Below are 19,908 nucleotides of genomic sequence, written 5' to 3'. Positions count from 1 at the left end.
GAACAGCATGTAATACTAATAAATTTAATTCTTGTTATAAAAGCTAAGAATGAATTTCATGACAAATTCACTCTATTAAAGTGTAAATAACATAATACGCATCCACAAGTATGAAAGATATTAAAAGTAGTATGATCCTCTGCTTTGGAATCTAGGGTTAATATGCATTTGTCATTTCAACAATTTAGTTGTTGTTTGCTGGCGTTCCTTTGGCAAATAGTAAGCTTCGTAAGAATGTACTGTTGAAAATCAAAACTGAGAATTTTATGTGCATTAATTTGTTTCTGGTGAACTGAGAAAAGGTTACCTTTGTTCAATTGTCACAGCAGAACACTCTGAAAATGTAGAACATGCAGTGTTAAGGGTCACTGCCCTGACACATGGAGTCCCCTTGGGAGGGTTAAAAGTATTATTTAGAACTACCTCAAGTGAACAAGACATTTATGACACTGCCAAACACAGTTAAAAGTGAATGTACCTACAAAGTGTTTGTTTATCACCATCACCCCAAATTATCCAAGCCTGATGTAATTTTACTGTTGAAGAGTTTTATTGCTAATTGCAGTGAGCGATCATGGGAAATCTCACAAACTCATTAACGGCGAGGAATCCTGCAGAAGGGATCTGGAAGTTCTTAAGGGCAGAGAATTCAAAGGGAAAGATGGACACATTAACTATAATGCAGGCCACCACCTCACCATCGCTCACTTGTCAGAGTACTCACTGTGTTCACCGTCAGACAAACATCAAACACATACGAGACAAACCCCACCTTCTTCCCCTGCTTCCCACAAAATTCCCAAATAACTGCCATAATGAGATAAGAAAAAAAAATTTTTGAATTGGTACCCTAGTTTACATATATATATTAGAAATCTCAACTGAGGTTTTCTATAGACAAAGAAGTGTTACAGAACATGAGTCCTTTGAAACCTATGAAAACACATAACTGTGATATATGCCTTCACGAGAAACCACAAAGTGATTAACAGGTGTGGTTGACTGTGAGTGCCCAAAATTCCAGACTGTAAAGACTTGGGAATTCATCAAGAATTTGACATTTACTGCAATACTTTTTGTTAACTGCTTTATTTTAATTTACTGAGACAGCCTTTTGAAAGCCTGGTTATATTAATAGTCATTTAAATTTGTTGATGATAACCTAGAGCCTTAAAACAGTGTTGGTGCTGCTCACCGAGAATGAAATTTCCCACAGAGAAGCAAGACAGCAGAAAACAGGTCTCGGCCACCACTTTCTTTAAAAGCAACTTTCAATGTTTAATGTGGCAACATAGATATTTTTTAAAGATCGTATAATTTGTTCTGCCATTTTAGCCCAAGAGTGATAGTGCTTACCTCATTTAGCATCCTTTTAAATAATTTTTTTAATTGCAATAATTATAGATTCACAATAAGTTGCAAAAATAGTACAGAGCAGATTCTGTGTAACTATCATTCAACTTTCTCCAATGAAGGAAAGTGTTCATCTTCCATAACTGTAGCGCAGTCAAGACCAGAAAATGGACCTCAGCAAACCACAGTGAGCTAAACTAACCAAGTATTTCTTTTTAACACTGAAAAACCTGAAGTGTGCTCAACAGAAAAGTTCACATGTAAGCTTAACGAATTTCCACAGAATGAAAATACCCAGGTAAGAAGCACCCACCAGGGAACAGAAGATTTCCAGCACTGCACAATCACCCTTCCAATCCAGGATATCTAACAGCACACGTTAGCATCGCTTTTATTGTATTTATACAAACGGAGTTATATTGCACATTCTCTTTTGTGTCTGCCTTTCACTGGACACGTTTGGTGGACTCATTCCCAATGCTGCGCGGAGCAGCAGATTGGGCATTACGGTCTTCTGTCGTGTGAACATGCCATCATGTCCCTTATCTGATCTACTACGGATGGGCATTTGGGTCCTTTCCAGTTTGGGGCTCTTAGGAATAATGTTTCCAAAACCATCCGAGTGCATGTTGTGTGCATCTCTGTTGGCTGTGTACTAGGAGTGGAATCGCGAGGTCATGGGGCATGTATTTGCTCAGCTCTAGTAGATAGTATCACTTAGTTTTCCAAAGTGGATGAATTAATTTGCACTCCCACCAACACCAGCAATGTGTGAGAGTTCCAATGCTCTACATCTTTTTCAACCTACCCATTCTGGTGAATATTTAGTACATTTGGGGGAAAAGATTTACAGAGTTAAACATCGAACAGAATACTGGTGGAATAATCAGAGCAATAATTTTTCTCCAAATACTCAAGACTCTACCTAGAATATTTGACAAAGCAAAACAATCTGAAATTCCAAACTTGTTCTTAAAATATATTCTTCTTTAATTAATTAAATCATCCCGAGCTGATGCTATGGCTGTTATTTTCCAAACATGTCTGGTATTATGAGTCACTTGGGATATATAAATACAGACTTTCAGGCATTCTGTCAGATTTCCTGAAGGAGGATTTCTTTGGAAAGGCCTTGGAATCTTTTCATATGAAGCCCAAGAGGTTTTTATTATCAGCCAAGTCTGGAAAACACTGCTCCATGGGAATCTTCTGACATTAACACCTGTTTAAAAGTGAATCTGAGTGGAAAATTACTACTTTGGGGATTTCTTTGGAGAGTTCCAGCCCCAGAACCTTTCTGGATGTTCTCAATTTCTGCAACAACTTTAGAGGCAGATATTATTTGAACTGTTGGATAAATTGAGGCCAAAGTACATTGCCCCAGGTCCTTGAGTAACACCAAAATTATCATAAAGCCCTATGTGTGATCAACAGCCTTATTGGTATTTAGCATCTTCCAAATAACGTGGATTTTTATTATTAACTGTGCTGCAATAAAGAGAATCGGTAGTTGGAAAAGACTGTGTAGTATCGTATATGGGAGGAAGACCGTGAAGACTGGAATCAGAAAACCTGGTTTCGAGTGCGGGTGCAACTACTGTGTGTGGAACTCTGAGTAGGTAACGGATCCTTGCTCCCTCTTTCCTCCTCTGTGGCATGCAGATGTCGCCCCGTTGTTGGGACATTGAAGTAAATTCAGACAATTAAAGGAGATGAATACACAGTAGGAAGTTAACACATGCATTTTTTTTCCCTTCGTAATCTGTTTTTCCATCCTCTAGGTTCTTTGTAACTGCTCACCTGTAAGACTGGCCAATAGTTTTGTAAAATTTTCTAATTACCTGTATATTGCAATTCAGCTTTGTAAGAGAAGTGAATAATTAAAGTTAAAAGAGAGAGAGAGAGAGAGAGAGAGAGAGAGAGAGAAACACAATTTAATTCCACATTTCCACATTTTCCTTTACTTTCATCTCTGTTGGTGGAAACCAGCGGTCCTATAACGTATGGCTGAAAACGATTACAAACAATAATTTGGAAAAATGCAGTAACAAGGAGTAACTTGAGGTAATAGCAAACTATAATTTTAAAATAAAGCCCAACTCTTCTCAAACTAGAGAACATTGCTAAGGGCACTATACAAACAGTTGTTTTTGTTTTGTTTTGTTGTTAACAGTACTAAAACCACTTGAAAAAGCCAACATTTCAATTTTGTCTTTTAGAAGGCTTTCTAACATCAACATATTAAGCACTCAAATGGCATTGATTCTGGAGATCAAAATACTTCCAGCATCGCATTTCACTTGTAAGAAAGCCTATGAAAACCTCTTTTATAAAAATAGGTCTAATTCTGTATACTGAAAAGAAGCCTACCATATTTGGGTTATATGGCCATGAAAGGCCCATTTAACACGATCTGCCAATTACTACATATAAAAAGTAATTAAGAAAGGCTTATATTAGAAGAGGCCTCCTTCAGCTCTCTGTGGTTTGGTCCTTCTGATCTTAAACCTGGTGAAAAACTCTGGAAAATATTAGCACTTATTTTAGGAAGTAGAATAGACTTTTACATAGAAGAAAATTTGTAAATAATAGCGTCACATGTGTATTAAAATTCACCATAAAAACTGAGAGTAGAGGGGCGCCTGGGTGGCTCAGTTGCTTGAGTGTCCAATTCTTGGTTTCGGCTCACGTCATTATCTCACAGTTCATGAGATCGAGCCCCATGTGGGACTCCGTGCTGACAGCACGGAGCCCGCTTGGGATTCTCTCTCTCCCTTTTTCTCTTCCTTTCTCTCTCTCTCAGAATAAATAAATAAGCTTAAAAAAGAAATATTAAAGAAAAAAAACTAAGAATAGAGAAGAAGTGGTAAATTAACAAATACCCTGCCAATGATGTCTGCACTCTGGGGCAATCCCTGAACTCCTGTGCCTCAGTTTCCTCCACCGAAAAATGTGGAGAATGTCGCTGCATACTTGCTAGGTCTGCTGTGAGTCCAGATGCTGACCGCTTAGAACCATGCTGGGTGCCACCCATGCCACCTAAGTGTTGCCCAGTCATCATCAGTGCAGCAGTTAGCAGCATTGGGGAGCAGGGAACTTACGGGGCACTGTCACACCGTAGTGTTGTGTGTCACTGATGAGCAGTTTTCGTTTCAGTTCATTCAAACCTACTCCTACGGGACCTGAAAAATAGGATAATATAAATGATTACAGAAAACACTGTTTAAACAGGTCGATCACTGAACACGAGCCCGTGACTCACAGACTGAGAACACGTATCCAACTTTGCATCCCGAATAAAGAGATTATCTCTAGTCAAGTTGTACATAAGAAAAAGCTACTAGTTCATTTGCTGCTTTTTTACTTTGAAAATTTAAATCCCATGTATAATATCATGTCATCTGCAAAAAGCGAAAGCTTGACTTCATCTTTGCCAATTTTGATGCCTTTGATTTCCTTTTGTTGTCTGATTGCTGATGCTAGAACTTCCAGCACTATATTAAACAACAGCGGTGAGAGTGGGCATCCCTGTCGTGTTCCTGATCTCAGGGAAAAAGCTCTCAGTTTTTCCCCATTGAGGATGATGTTAGCTGTGGGCTTTTCATAAATGGCTTTTATGATCTTTAAGTATGTTCCTTCTATCCCGACTTTCTCAAGGGTTTTTATTAAGAAAGGGTGCTGGATTTTGTCAAAGGCCTTTTCTGCATCGATTGACAGGATCATATGGTTCTTCTCTTTTTTTTTGTTAATGTGATGTATCACGTTGATCGATTTGCGAATGTTGAACCAGCCTTGCATCCCAGGAATGAATCCCACTTGATCATGGTGAATAATTCTTTTTATATGCTGTTGAATTCGATTTGCTAGTATCTTATTGAGAATTTTTGCATCCATATTCATCAGGGATATTGGCCTGTAGTTCTCTTTTTTTACTGGGTCTCTGTCTGGTTTAGGAATCAAAGTAATACTGAGAAACGTAACAGAAACCCATGGGGGAGGGGAAGGGAAAAAAAAAAAAAAAAGAGGTTAGAGTGGGAGAGAGCCAAAGCATAAGAGACTGTTAAAAACTGAGAACAAACTGAGGGTTGATGGGGGGTGGGAGGGAGGGCAGGGTGGGTGATGGGTATTGAGGAGGGCACCTTTTGGGATGAGCACTGGGTGTTGTATGGAAACCAATTTGACAGTAAATTTCATATATTAATAAATAAATAAATAAATAAATAAATAAATAAATAAATAAAATAAATAATCTCTCTCATGAAAAAAAAAAAAAAAGAAAGAAAATTTAAATCCCTACCTTTCCATTAAAAAGATCAGAACTAATTTGTTTTAAAGGAAACATACCAGGGGCGCCTGGGTGGCACAGTCGGTTAAGCGTCCGACTTCAGCCAGGTCACGATCTCGCGGTCCGTGAGTTCGAGCCCCACGTCGGGCTCTGTGCTGACAGCTCAGAGCCTGGAGCCTGTTTCAGATTCTGTGTCTCCCTCTCTCTCTGCCCCTCCCCCGTTCAGCTCTGTCTCTCTCTGTCCCAAAAATAAATAAAAAACGTTGAAAAAAAAATTTAAAAAAAAAAAATAAAGGAAACATACCCAAGAGCTTGAGTAGATCACCAAGAGATGATATCCAGAAGAGTCTAAAATATATGCCTGCCTGAGAAAGTGGACGTGTGCACTCCAAGCACCAATCATTTCAATACGAAATGTTTTTAGAGCTTAATAAAATAACATCTTGGAACATTAATTTTATTGTAGCTACAACTCTAATGATGCACTTTATTTTTTTTATACTTACGCATTTATTTTTTTTGAGAGAGAGTGCTCACTTGAGCAGGGGAAGGGCAGAGAGAAAGAGAGAGGAACAGGGAGAATCTCAAGCAGGCTCCATGTCCAAAACAGAGCCCAACTCAGGGCTCGATTCAACAACTGCGAGATCGTGACCTGAGCCAAAATTAAGAGCAGGACCCTTAACCAACAGAGCCACCCAGGCACCTCTAATGATGCATTTTAAATGTGCAAAGCCATCAGCCACATTTACGTCGCTCGAGATAATCTCACGCTATGTTTTCAGTTGGTCCTTAAGCATTTGAAAACTTGCACTGGCCTCGCATGCTTAAATCCACCAGTGCATGCATAGTAAACACCACAATGGACAGGGAGCGGATAGTAAATACTGTGGAGCATAAAAGTGACTTCCGCCTTCAAAGAAAGTAATTAGGTTGAGAGAGTCACACAAAATGATTAAGAGACGGAGCAAAACACACAGCAGTTTCAAACAGGAATCTGAACACAAGTTAGAAGGCCACAAGCCCCCGACGACGAGTGTCTTGCAGTCTGCCATCAGGCTCCATTCAGTGATGGTGTTTGCGCTGGACACAACACAGGCTGTGGGCCCAGACGGACCCGACTCAGGTTCCCTTTTTCACTATTCCTCCCCTGCTGATACTGGGTGAATACGTGTGCCCCTTCAACTTCACGTGTTGGACTCCTAAAGCCCAAGGTGTTAAGAGGTGAGGATTTTAGGAGGTGCTAAGGTCAGGAGAGTGGAGCCCAGGAAGGGATTAGCTCTCTTACAAAAGAGACTCCACAGAGCTCCCTCCCCTCCAGCACGTGAGGACGCAGCCAGATGCGTGTGACCGGGAAGAGGGCCCTCACCCCGCAGTGCCGGCACCTTGGATCTCCAACTTGCAGTCTCCAAAACCGTAAGAAGTCAATTCCTGTTATTCATGGGCCACCCAGTCTGTGGCGGGTTATTACCATGGCCTGAGAGGACATCATCTCTGAGGCTTAGTCTTTGAGCCTTGATTAGACTTCACGCTACTGAAAGTTATCCTACTCCCCTTTTGGAGGAATTAAGTGAATAACTTCTGTATAGCACCTGGCACCTGTGTTCCAGGGACCTGTGTTCATTCCCTCACCCACTTCCTCTCCTGAGCTTTGAAAAGAACAAGGTTTTATGCCAGACAATGAAGGACATACAGGTGGACACAGAAGAGCACAGTGCACATCCTGGGTGGAGGGAAAAGTGCGAACGAAGAGGAAGAGGCCAGACCTGGGGGCTGTGCCTTCCTTGGTCTACCACTACTTTGCAGGGCCCTCGCCTGGATCAGGAGACCTGTCCCCCTGTGTTCACTCATCAGCACCTTCTGTCTTTCCAGGAACTGCTGTCAAGTCCCAATTCCCTGGCACTCAGCTCTCCCTTTTTATAATAAATACTCTGTAACATCCCATTTATACCGTGAAATGGAATTCAGAACTAATGTAACTTACCAGTACATATAATTCTTCCAAGTTAATCAAATGGACTAACTGGGGCACCTGTGTGGCTCAGTGGTTTGAGCATCTGACTCTTGATTTTGGTTCAGGTCGTGATCTTAAGGTTCGTGAGCTTGAGCCCAGAGTTGGGCTCTGTGCTGACAGCGTGGAGCCTTCTTGGGATTCTCTCTCTCCCTCTCTCTGCTCCTCCCCTACTTGTGTGAGTGCTTTCTCTCTCTCAAAATAATAACCTTTAAAAAGAGTACTTACAATAAAAAAATTTGTTTCAATATGTAAATGCTTAGACATGACTAGAAAACCTATTAAACTCAGATGTTTGTACTTAACCAATAATAAGGTTGGATTTAAGAGTAATAAGATAAGGAACCATTCTGTACAGGAAAGTACAGGAAACTGGAAGCCCAAAGGTGCAGGAAAACAGGAGAATAAAGACAAGAAACTGGATAGAAAGGACAGGTGAAACTCTTTGGAATATGGTAAGGAACGGGGTAACAGCCTTAATTGAACTAGAGATAATTTGTCAAGACTATCAAAGTGCAGAAAACGGTACTTTTGCAAATGATCTTCACTTTACATATAAGTGTAGTATAAAAGTAATTCCCTGTGGGATGGGACAGTGCTTCTCTGTCTCAGAAGGCAGACCTCTTGAAACTCGACCATATGTTCTGATCTATTCAGTGCCTGAATGTCTACTATAACATTGGAGAGAGGCACGTGGGACGCAGGTCAGACCTGAGTTCTGTAGAAATGTCACGTCTACATTCCTGGCCCCCTAGCCACTCTGACTTTAAAAAGCAGTAAACGTCTACATGCTCTCCAGTGCAGTGCTGCCCCTATCGAGGACCCTTACTCTGGGACGTCAGCCTCTGGCCCTTGTCATTTGCTGTGCCTCAGTTCCTGCCAGCTCCTTGGGTAACCTTGGCATCCACATGAACCCCCGTCAAAAGACCAGCATCTAACATCCCTGACTCCGTGTCTAGAGCGATCTTCTTCTCTATTCCACTTCGACCCTTTACTGGAAAGACCTCGACTCTGCCATCACTATTCACTCTTCATCACTATATTTCACTACTGAAATACTAAATTCACACTTTTCCAATAGGACTCCGATCTCGGATCCCTTGGGATCTCTCCCTCGGTTATCCTGCCACACCTACGGTCATGGGGACCTCTAATTTCATTTCTTTCCTTTTTATCCAGCAGCCCTTCATGGCTTCACTTCCACGGGCCTCATGTCTTCTATTATACACTGTCCTTCTATCAAATCTCTTATACACTGTCCTTCTATCGCACTTCCCAAGGAGACCTCCAGTCTCAGACCAAACCAGTGGCCCCTCCATGCATCCACACTTAGGCAACGAGTACTGAAAACCCACACCGTCCTGGAGCAGTCATGCGGTCCACTCCTGCTCTCCACACACAAACTAAGACTTCCATTATTCTGTGTTCTCCTACCCACTGTATTTCTTACATCCCCACAATGGTCACTGCAATCCTCTGTTCTCTGTGGTCACACGTGGGAGCCTCCTGCTCTCCCATATGCTCCCTATCATCAAATAATTGCCAAAGGCTGTCAATTTACCTCCCAACTAGCCTTCAGAGCCACAATCTGAATTTCCACTGCTGTCACACTAGTCCAGGGTACCACCACGTTCACCTCCTCTTCTGGACCAGTGGCTGCCCCACCCCTGCTCATCAGCCACTCTAACCCACCGTCACCAGCAGCCGGAGGTCCTTCCAAGGAGCTGTTCTGATCCTGTCTCTCCCTTAACATTCTTAGAAACGTAGTTTCCAGTGGCTTTTCTGAAAAAGATTAAAACCTTCACATGGGTTACAAGACTCCACATTGACCTGGTCCCCACCTCCTCCTTCCGTCTCAAAGCATCTGCTCAACCCCCTCCTTCATCTGGAGTCCCAGGGAGTTCTGACATGTCAGAGCTTGGCTCAAACAGATCTTTCTCAAGCAAGTCTGCAAGTCCGTCCTGACCCTTTCGACCATGTTTGTCATTTTTAAGTCTTCAGACCATCCTGTATACCTTCCTACTACTTAAAAGTCCTCATTCAACAACTGGGTAATACATTGCTTCATGGCCTGTCTATCCCACCAGACAGACTCCATGAGGGCAGGAATCCTATTAGGTCACTTGCCTTTCCCCAAAAGCAATTAAAATCTCAATAAAAATCTGTGGAGCGAATGCAACTTCTAGTGACACCCTCAGCAACTTAGGCTCACTGGAAGACCTCATCTACTCTGGGAACACAGAAGCCAACAGGTGGATATGTCTTTGAAGCCCTTTCTATAAACGTACATGTCTAAATCCATCTAGACCACCACCCTCTGAACAGTCACACACTCCTACACCTGCTCTTTCTGAATCGTCACCTCTTGTGGCTCCATCAACACTTAAAACTAGTAAATTCTCTCCTACCTTAAAACAACAACAAACTTCCCCTAACCTTCCGCTGTCCCTCTGCCACTGCTCGGTCCTGTCTCTGCCACCCTGGCTTAGGCTCCTGTCATGCGTCACCCGCATCTCTCACTCTGCCTCCAGTGCATACAGAATCAAATATCAATTCCTTGACAAGTTTATTTTTTTTTTAATGTTTATTTATTTTTGAGAGAGACAGAGACAGAATGCGAGTGGGTTAGGGGCAGAGAGAGAGGGAGGCCATCTGAAGCAGGCTCCAGGCTTTGCACTGTCAGCACAGAGCCCGATGTGGGGCTCAAACTCACGAACCGTGAGATCATGACCTGAGCCAAAGTCGGACGCTCAACCGACTGAGCCACCCAGGCGCCCCCTTGACAAGTTTGTATATAGACTGCATGTTGTGAGCTATATTTCTATTTCTAATTTTCATTCATTTTTTAATGTTTATTTTTTAATGTTTATTTATATTTTAATGTTTATTTTTTTTTTTAGAGACAGAGACAGAGAGAATGAGCAGGGGAGGGGCAGAGAGAGGAGACAAAGAATCTGAAGCAGACTCCAGGCTCTGAGCTCTCAGCACAGAGCCCAACATGGGGCTCGAACTCAAGGAACTGTGAGATCACGACCTGAGCCGAAGTCAGAGGCTTAACTGACTGAGCCACCCAGGCACCCGTTTATTTACTTTTGAGAGAGACAAAGCATGAGCCTAGCAGAGGAGGGGCAGGGAGACAGACAGGGAAACACAGAATCTGAAGCAGGCTCCAGGCTCTAAGCTGTCAGCACAGAGCCAGACGTGGGGCTCGATCCCATGAACTGTGAGATCATGACCTCAGCCAAAGTCGGATGCTCAACCGACTGTGCCACCCAGGGACCCCTAATTTTCATTCTTGATACTCCTTCCTATGTACACTCCAGCTACATGAGGTCCCCCTGCTTCCGGAAATATGGCAGGTTCTCTTTTGTGTTGTTGGATCCTCATGGCGTGCTGCTTGCTTTTGCAAGGACACTCCAGTCCTCTGCATGTGCTAATTCTTGCTTGTTGTTTCAGCTTAGATACACTTTAGGGAAATCCTAACACTTTAAATTTGGGTTCGGTACCAAGTTCATGTGTTCTCTGTACTTGAAATTCAAGAGACTAATCCCCCAGTACTCTTTTAGCTGTCTTGATCCTCTAACAGACTGTGAGCTCTGTGAAAACAGGGGCGTCATCTACTTGTTCATCAGCTAGCAAACTGTAGGCACTCATTAGTTTGCTGTATTCATTTAAATTCTACTCAGTAATTATGCTGTCCTGGAGGTATGACTATTTGCTGAATGAACCAAAGGAACGGGAGCTAAAGGTAAAAGCATCTGTTCCCAGAATGCTTCGATGTGATGGTGAGGTAACATGCTCATGGTCGCTAAGGGGAGTTGGTTGGTGAAGATCACATTTGAACTTGGCTCTTGGGATCTAAAAATAAAGAGAAGCAGAGGGGAAGGTGATGACTTCAGCTCTGGACCTGTGAGTTTCAGGAAAGGAAATCGATCTACCTTATCACTATCAGACAAGGACTGACTGTGGTGTAACAGAGAGGTCAGGGCGAGGGTGTCCTCGTGACCACAGGCACGACAAGAGAGAACCTGGGACTGTGAGAAGAAATGAGATCTCCGAGGGAGAGGAGGACAGGGGTAGTATTACTGACTGTGGTATGCTGGGCACCATTTGGGGTGTATGTATTTTACCCACTCTGAAGGTACCAACAATATTTAAAGTGCTAAAACTTACTCTTTACTAGAAAACAAAAAAAGAAGAACAAGGTATTACAAATGGAGCTGTGTTCCCTGTAAAGACGAAGCCAACTCAGTTATATATGCGCAAAGAAAAAGACAGAAGCGAATAAAACACTAAAATTTAAATAGTACATCCTGGCCTGCCCTGCCCACCCCCAACTCCACACCCAGGGCTAAAAGGGTGATAAGAATTTGTGTGTGTGTGTGTGTGTGTGTTTTTTTTTCAGCAGGTCTCAGCTCTGGAGTGCTTCCCAGAGTGTAAGATACTTTGCTGAATGAGAGTCTAGCTTTTTTTGTCCTCTTCTATCACCCTTGCCAAAACCCACAATGATTTATTTTAACTCTGGAGGAAAAAACTAGATGTGTCTGATTTAGTGGGCAAAAGTATGCTGCCTCTAATACAATGCCCTTACATTGTGCCTATATTCAGTTTTACCCCTTATACAATCTCTTCACAGCGAGATGGAGTATCACTCCACTCATGGAGTGTGCAGTGGCAGATATCTTATTTGAAACATGTTCCCTAGATTTGAGGTCATCATCTTCCAAGGTGGGAGTTTCCTTACAAAAAAGGCTAAAGTAGGGATACAGTTTCCATCATTCTGACAACAAAACTGCTCCCAGGGCCTCCAAACAGCATTTTCCCTGACAGGCTCTTGGATCACCTCTGCTATCCACATTGGTGAAGTTCTGGAATTTCTCTTACTAGCTCTTAACCTTAAAAGATCACCACCTAGATCCACACCCCTAGCCGTAAGTTCACGGCATTTTCAGTGGCTGCTTTGTATTTAGGATGCAATAGCTACTTACACTGTAGGCTGCTTTAGGGATGCAAACTGTGTTAGGTTCATTCTGCAGTGGGACAGATTCACTGCTCCTTTGATACAAAAATTTTTAACACACTTGGTGAAATACAGTTATACATACATACACACATTGGTTATCCTATAGCTTGTTTCAGTTGTGCTTGTTAATGCTTGAAGAGAAACAGAGAGGACAATCTAAACAGCACGCATTTAAATACAGACAACAGGCTTTGGAAACACAGTAATTAGGATGTGACATATCAAGGTTTTTCTATGTAGCAGGCATGTGCTACATGGTTAACATAACACCATTACTAATTCTCAAAAGCTCCCTGTGAGAAAGGTATTATTATCTTCAGCTTACAGACAAGAAAATGGACAACGAGAGGTTAAGGAATTTTCCTAAGGTCACACACATCTGGAGTGCTCTTCAAATGGTATTTAAAAGCCTGTCCAGGGGCGCCTGGGTGGCTCAGTCGGTTGAGCGTCTGACTTCGGCTCGGGTCATGATCTTCCAGCTCATGAGTTCAAGCCCCGCATCTGGCTCTGTGCTGACAGCTCAGAGCCTGGAGCCTGCTTCGGATTCTGTGTCTCCCTCTCTCTGCCCCTTCCACACTCATGCTCTGTCTTTATCTCTCAAAAATGAATAAACAAACAAACAAAAAAGCCTGTCGTCCGTTGGACTCAAAAAGTCTTCATTCTTTCCATTCTGCCTATCATCTTATCAAAAGAATGCCAATAAAATACAAACCCAAATAGCCAGTGATCCACTGTCTGATTATGGCTGTGATCCATAGCTTCAGAGTCTCTGACCCTATTCTCAGCTGCCCCACACCTTGGATAGTGAGGACTATCCTATCTGACTCTCAGGAATACTGTATTCCACAGAGACCCTGGCTACAAAAAGTGGAAGTCAGATTTGATCTCCAGACTCACTCTGTGCAGAACCTTTGAAAAGTCTATATTAAGCTTAATGACGACAGTGGATGTGCTAGGCCTGGGTGACGTACACAGGGCATGTGTGTTAGCATTCTAGATCCAGGACTAAGGAAATACAGCGATGATATGGAAGTAATAAGTGAAACCCCAAAAACAGTCTAAAAAATCATCTTGGAGTTCATTAATTTGGAATTCAGGTAGTGAACTAACATTGATGTGCCACTAGCTTGGAAAGAACATAGAAGAATGTTTCTATTCAAACCAAAACACGTCAATAAGTATCCGTTTCATTTTAAGTTAATTCCACAGGAATTTACAAAATCAACTCGGCAAATTCAGGAAAGAAAGAATAAAGCCACTGATTCCCATTAGTTGATGTTCTTGTAAAAACTGTGTCAACTGGAAAATTGAAATAATTAGGAAGGCACATTGTTTTTAATTACTTTCATACATTTAATTGGTAACTCCTTCCTGAAAGTAGGCAAATGTGTTGTGTGTGATTTTATATAAAGGTTCATTCATTCAGCCAAAGAAATACAGCCCATTTAGGGTGTCAATAATGATGCTAGTAAAGTTGCTGTTTAAAACGCTACATGTAAGGAAATATTCATGTTCAAGTAAATGCAAGAATGCCTTTATTTTTATCTTAAAAAGAAGATCTTTAAAAATCTACATGCAAATTCTCAGCCTGTGTTTATGCAGGAGAATTTAGACATATACACAACACCTTTGCCCCAAATGACCTCTATGTGTGTTGACATTATTGACCCATTACCTATGTAATTATAAGAGGTTGAATGTTTCCATCATTCTATTTTCAGATTTTCTTCTTTTTATTCTATGGATGTGTGCAAGGTTCATGGTTTGTAACAAATCTTTATGTATGGAAAACAAGAAAGATGTTATTTATTAGAACGGTAGCTAACACTACTTCTAAAATTAATTCATAGTTGATGGACAGCACTTTTTCATTCCATAAACATGGCCCCCCAAAAAGACCTCCTTTCTGAATCTGAAACAGACATACACAATTAAAAATCAAAAAAGGCTGGGCACTTGGGTGGCTCAGTTGACTGAGTGTCTGACTCAATTTTGGCTTAGGTCATGACTCCCAGAGTTGTGGGATCAGGCCCCACGTTGGGCTCCGTGCTGACCATGGAGCCTGCTTGAAATATTCTCTCTCTTTCTGACCTTCCCCTGCTCATGCTCTTTCTAATTAAAAATAAATCAAAAAGGCTAAATGAGTGGAGAAAGCATTGAGGAAATAAAACCAGGGCCTACAGTAGCACTTTGAAACTGTAGGTACACTGAAAGAATGCTCTAAAATATGGGTGTGGTGTTGTATACTAAAAAACAAAAACAAAAAACTACGGACACTCTGTGGTATTGTCCTCATTTCTATGTTAGTGCAGATCCTGAGTAAAGGAATATCTACTAGAACAATAACGTATTACTATTGTGAAAATTATTTAATTGAAGTCCATGAAATGTGATGTTTTTAAAAAGACACAAGTAGTAAGTGGACTTTTGTAAATGTCCAGCATAGAATTTTAGTTGTAGTTCTTCTAAAGGCTGATGAACATCAAAATGAATTTAATAATGTGAATCTCGATGAGCAGTACCTTACACATGAAAGGATAATTGTGCTCAAGATCACAGTGTTACCAATCTGTTAGGAAAGAAACTTCTGAGAAAGAAAGAGATACAGATAGATGAGATTGGCTAAATTAGTTTTAACATACCTTATATTCATGTAACAGTCATAACACATTTAAAAAATCCATTCTTAGGGCACATGGGTTGCTCAATTGGTTAAGTGTCTGACTGTTGGTTTCAGCTCAGGTCATGATCTCAGAGTTCATGAGTTTGAGCCCCATGTCGAGCTCTGTGCTGGCAGCGTGGAGCCTGCTTGGGATTCTCTCTCTCTCCCTCTCTTTCTGCCCCTCCCATGCTCACATACTCTCTCAAAATAAATAAATAAACTTTAAAAAAATCAAAAAATAAAAAATCTATTCTTATTTGGACTTCTGTCCAGTATTAAATTACATATTGGAGAGAAATCTGTTGCTCTGATCAAGTTCTCTTCACGTTTGCTAATGATCTTGACATTATTAATATGACATAAAAATGGCATATTGTATGAAAGCCCCTTGCACGGATGCAGCTTTTGCTATGGGTTTACCTCCAGTGTACCTGCACCACTTAATGTGAACAATCTTCCACATTTCCCCCTCGACACTTTTATAGTATTGGCCAGACCTGTTCAGAGAAAAATATCAAAATTGCTAGAGTCTGCAATAAATATCCCAAAGGTTTTTGTTACCCGAAAAAAACACACTCAAATCAAATGGAATCTCTAGGTACCCCTCAGATCAGACACATTAAAAAGTCTACTTACCTTACTGTAGCACTACGAGTTTTGTTGCTCGAGGCATAAAATAAAAACAACCATTCTATTATATCTGACTCACAATCTTATAATGATCACATCAGTGGGTGGCTGGATTTTGTACAGGAGAGTGACAAATCTGTTTATAAAACTAAATGTAAAGTTCCCTTGCAATCAAACTATATAGAAAATATAGCAACTTAGCAGTTCATAACAAGCCCTGCCAGAGGTTCAGGTTTTCTTTTCTCTGTTGAGTTCATTTATAATGGAAGAAAAATCCTACTAATGAAGCATCAATTTGTATGCTGTCAGAAGGAAAGAAAGAAAGAAAGAAAGAAAGAAAGAAAGAAAGAAAGAAAGAAAGAGAGAGAGAGAGAGAGAGAGAGAGAGAGAGAAAGAAAGAAAGAAAGAAAGAAAGAAAGAAAGAAAGAAAGAAAGAAAGAAAGAAAAAGAAAGAAAGAAAGAAAGAAAGAAAGAAAGAAAAGGAAAATAAAAGGAAAGAAAGAAAAAGTGGGAAGCTTGCTGAAAGAGTGTCATTTTTTTTAAGAGCATCATTTTTTCCAAAGTGGCTATTTATATCAGACTTTGACAGACTGACTGAGTGCTCATCTTATCTCTATCTCAGGGGTATGACGAGTCAATAAAATTAAAAGGTCAAAATAAACCCATCCTTGAGTCTTCCTCAGCTAAGCAGAAGAGGGCATGGGTAGCTTTCTTACTTCAGAGTCTGTTCAAAAACGCAACCTTTCCAACAAGGCTACCACGATCTGATTCGAAATCGCAAACTCCTGATTCCCTCAATCTGCACTGCATTTACTTTCTTTCACAGAATTTATCACCCTCGAGAACTGTACAGTTGACTTTATATTACTAATTCATACTGAATATGTTTTTTTGGTCTATGTCCTCCCATTGGAACGTAAACACCAGGAGGATGAAACATTTGTGTTGTTCGCTAAGGAACCCACCAGCTTAGAACAGTGCCTGGTGCGGTCGGGACTCCGTAAAAATCAGCTGAATGAACTGAATTGTGATTTATGCCCAGAAATTAAGCCAGAGTATAAACATTTAAGATACACCAATGGCACAAAAAAGCCAACTGTGATTCTAATAAAGATCATATTTACCTCTTATATACAAGGATTATAATTTTAAATCCAGCACATGCTCATAAATTCAATTATGACTTTTGGGTTTACAGTTGTCCCTATAAAATCCTCCAGAGCAGACCCTAATTCCTACAAGCCTTCAATCAAAGTTTGCCAAAAGTTATGAGGATTTTAATAAACACATTAACATTTATATTCAGCTTTTCTCTCTGCTTTATGCGGGAGACTTTTTATTCCGCTACAGTTTTATGGAAAAATGATGACAGTCTTATAAAGGTCTATTTATTCAAACCACCTCTACAAAGCAGTCTTTAGACAGCATATGAGATTCAGCACAAAGGAGGGCAGAATAGTACTTAATGCTCAAGCCGGAAAGGTGAAATATATAGAAAGATTTATTATTAGTTTCCTCTTCTGCCTCATAACCAGACAGAACAAGTCACAAATTGTCTGAATAGCCACATGATGGATTTTGCTCTTCTATTGGCTGAAGCTGTGAAGTGTGTTAGTAGCTTTTTAAACACCAAAGCTTTCTCTCCACTCCTTCCCCCACAAACACAGACGCATTATTTGGCTTTATTACTTTCCTTTTTAAAAAGTCAGGTCTCACTAAAGATAAAATTTATGCAGAAAAATGTACTAAATGGCTGACATTTGGTTTTCACATCCTTTTTTGGAAAATACTTTTAAATGCAGAAGGGAAGAGAACAGAAAATGTCACTAAGCTATTTTTGTGGCTAAAATGTGGCTTTGGAATGGTACCTTTACAAAACGAAGAGAAAATCAAATGCTTGTGAGCAAGGCTCAAAGTCCTCAACTGTCATAATTTTGCTGTGTTAACAACTTGTTCTGTTTTAATTTCTTGAACATTAAGTCCAAGAATAAAAAGCATGCAATATTAAGGTAAGAATATAGAGCAAATAATGCTATAGACCTCTTTTTTTTTAATGTTTATTTATTTCTGAGATAGAGTCAGAGCATGAGTGGGGGAGGGGCAGAGAGAGAGGGAGACACAGAATCCGAAGCAGGCTCCAGGCTCTGAGCTGCCAGCACAGGGCCCGACGTGGGGCTTGAACTCACAAACTGCGAGATCATGACGTGAGCTGAAGTCTATCCCTCAACTGACTGAGCCACCCAAGCACCCCTGTGCTATAGACCTCTTTAGCAATCTTTACCTTACAGTTTCAAGGCAAATACCATTATTCCCAATGGCTTTGAAAACAGTGGGAAAAACAAATAAGGCTTGAGGAGGGGGGCCATGCTGCTTACACTCTACTCTTTCCATCTTCCTAACACATGGTGTGTGAGCCAAGGCACTGCTTCCTCAGCATATGATTTCTACAATCATGAAAAGTTAACAGTTAATTCGTGAACAATTCAAAATTTCTAAAATTTGAGCCCACTGCTTTGTTACCTCTTTTAGATGATACACTGCCAAATATTCTACTGTAGCTTATAAGGGTTTTGAACAGTGGTGGAAAAATTAGCAGAAGCCTACTCATATTTGAACATTTCATGTTTGTCTTGTCAGTATTCTTAGTTAACATTGTAAAAAAGACAGTCCCAAAATGGAGTCACTTATGCTAAGCCCACATCACCAAACCAAGACTTAATACCTAACCTAATTAGTTTCAACCTCTCCGAGGAGTGGACTCTTAAACCAGTCAATCTAGAATTACCTGCTCAGCACCAGTGAGGTGATCTGTCTGAGAGACCCCTGCCATCCCCCAAAGAAAGGTGATCTGGCCTGAAACAATCCATACTTCCATACTTTGCTAGGAACTTCCTTGTCCTGCCCTTTCTGACTAAAAGTCTTTCATTTTGTACAGCTCTTTGGAGTTCTATCTGCTGGATGGGATGCTGCCCAACTCATGAATCACTGAATAAAGCCAGTAAGATCTTAAGAATTTACTCATTGAATTTGGTTTTTTAACAGATTTTATTTGGTGGTGGTAGGATCTGAAGGAAACTTCTGACACCTCTGGGGATGATGAGAAACACAGGTGTGGTATCTGAGAACCCTTCTGAGGACCATAGGTAAGTTTCCCCTGGTTCTGGGTTCTGCTCTCTTTGCATCAAGCTCCTGATCTAACTGGCTTTCCAATCCAGTCCTTAGCAGGTTGGCTTGATCTGGCAGATGGTTCTACCCCGAGCCCCAGTCCTAGCCCTTATTTAGTCCAGTCTCCCGTTGGAGTCTGCTGGCTCTGTCCACAGTTCCAGGTTGGTCATGGCGGGTGGAGTGCAACTAATGCCCCTTCTTCTTTTGTTTGGCCAGTCTGCCATCATATCTCTTTGGCTACTGCTGGTGTGTTAATGTGCACATGCTTGTCTGGCTTGTTTTGTGTGGGTAAAAGGCTATTGCCAGGGGGAATCTTGGAAGCCAAAAGGTCACAAACTAGGTGGGCATGGATCTGTACTTAATAGCTGTTAGGGCGTTCAACACCAACTCTAGGACTCCTGTGTTAGGACTGGTAAGTCATGGAATGGGGTTAGATTGACACCGGGTCAACCTGTAAACCTCAAGAAAATTTCATCGCAGTGATGTATGCTGTAAAACCCCACCCCATACAGTGGCATATCCCTCTGAGGTATTAGTTTGGCTCCAGGAGACTCAACTGCTTGGCTAAAGAAATGATATTCTTAAATTAAAAAGAGCTGAGTGTGCCGTGTCCCAGCACATCTGCTTATTTTAGGTCTAAGAGCTATAGTCTGGGAAGTGATAGACAGCTTCAAAAATGGCAACTCTTACTAAAGAAAACCTAGAATTGGCCATTATAGGGGAATGGTCCAATTAGACAAGACTGTTCACTTAAGAAGTGCACTTGAGGAGCAGTTTCCACA

General features: G+C 41.1%; 1 protein-coding gene and 1 long non-coding RNA gene across 12 annotated transcripts in view; one reads left to right on the top strand and one right to left on the bottom strand.

The window, feature by feature from the left end:
• Window positions 1-19,908, bottom strand: part of MPP7 (MAGUK p55 scaffold protein 7) — a 301,509-nt gene that overhangs the window by 17,075 nt on the left and 264,526 nt on the right. For 6 of the 7 annotated variants that reach the window (XM_058681606.1, XM_058681612.1, XM_058681610.1 and 3 more), the window contains one exon: window positions 4,455-4,535. The exons of the other annotated variant lie outside the window; for it this stretch is intronic. In XM_058681606.1, coding sequence (XP_058537589.1) covers window positions 4,455-4,535 — 81 coding nt within the window. The remainder of the gene's footprint in view (window positions 1-4,454; window positions 4,536-19,908) is intronic. 7 annotated transcript variants of the gene reach the window in all.
• Window positions 1-19,908, top strand: part of LOC131483461 (uncharacterized) — a 124,492-nt gene that overhangs the window by 94,593 nt on the left and 9,991 nt on the right. For all 5 annotated transcript variants that reach the window (XR_009247695.1, XR_009247694.1, XR_009247697.1 and 2 more), the window contains one exon: window positions 19,004-19,104. This is a non-coding gene — a long non-coding RNA (uncharacterized LOC131483461). The remainder of the gene's footprint in view (window positions 1-19,003; window positions 19,105-19,908) is intronic.

Source organism: Neofelis nebulosa, chromosome 8, assembly GCF_028018385.1.
Source record: "Neofelis nebulosa isolate mNeoNeb1 chromosome 8, mNeoNeb1.pri, whole genome shotgun sequence".
NCBI lineage: Eukaryota > Metazoa > Chordata > Mammalia > Carnivora > Felidae > Neofelis > Neofelis nebulosa.
Note: the sequence above shows the minus strand (reverse complement) of the source record. Positions and strands in the feature narration are given on the sequence as shown.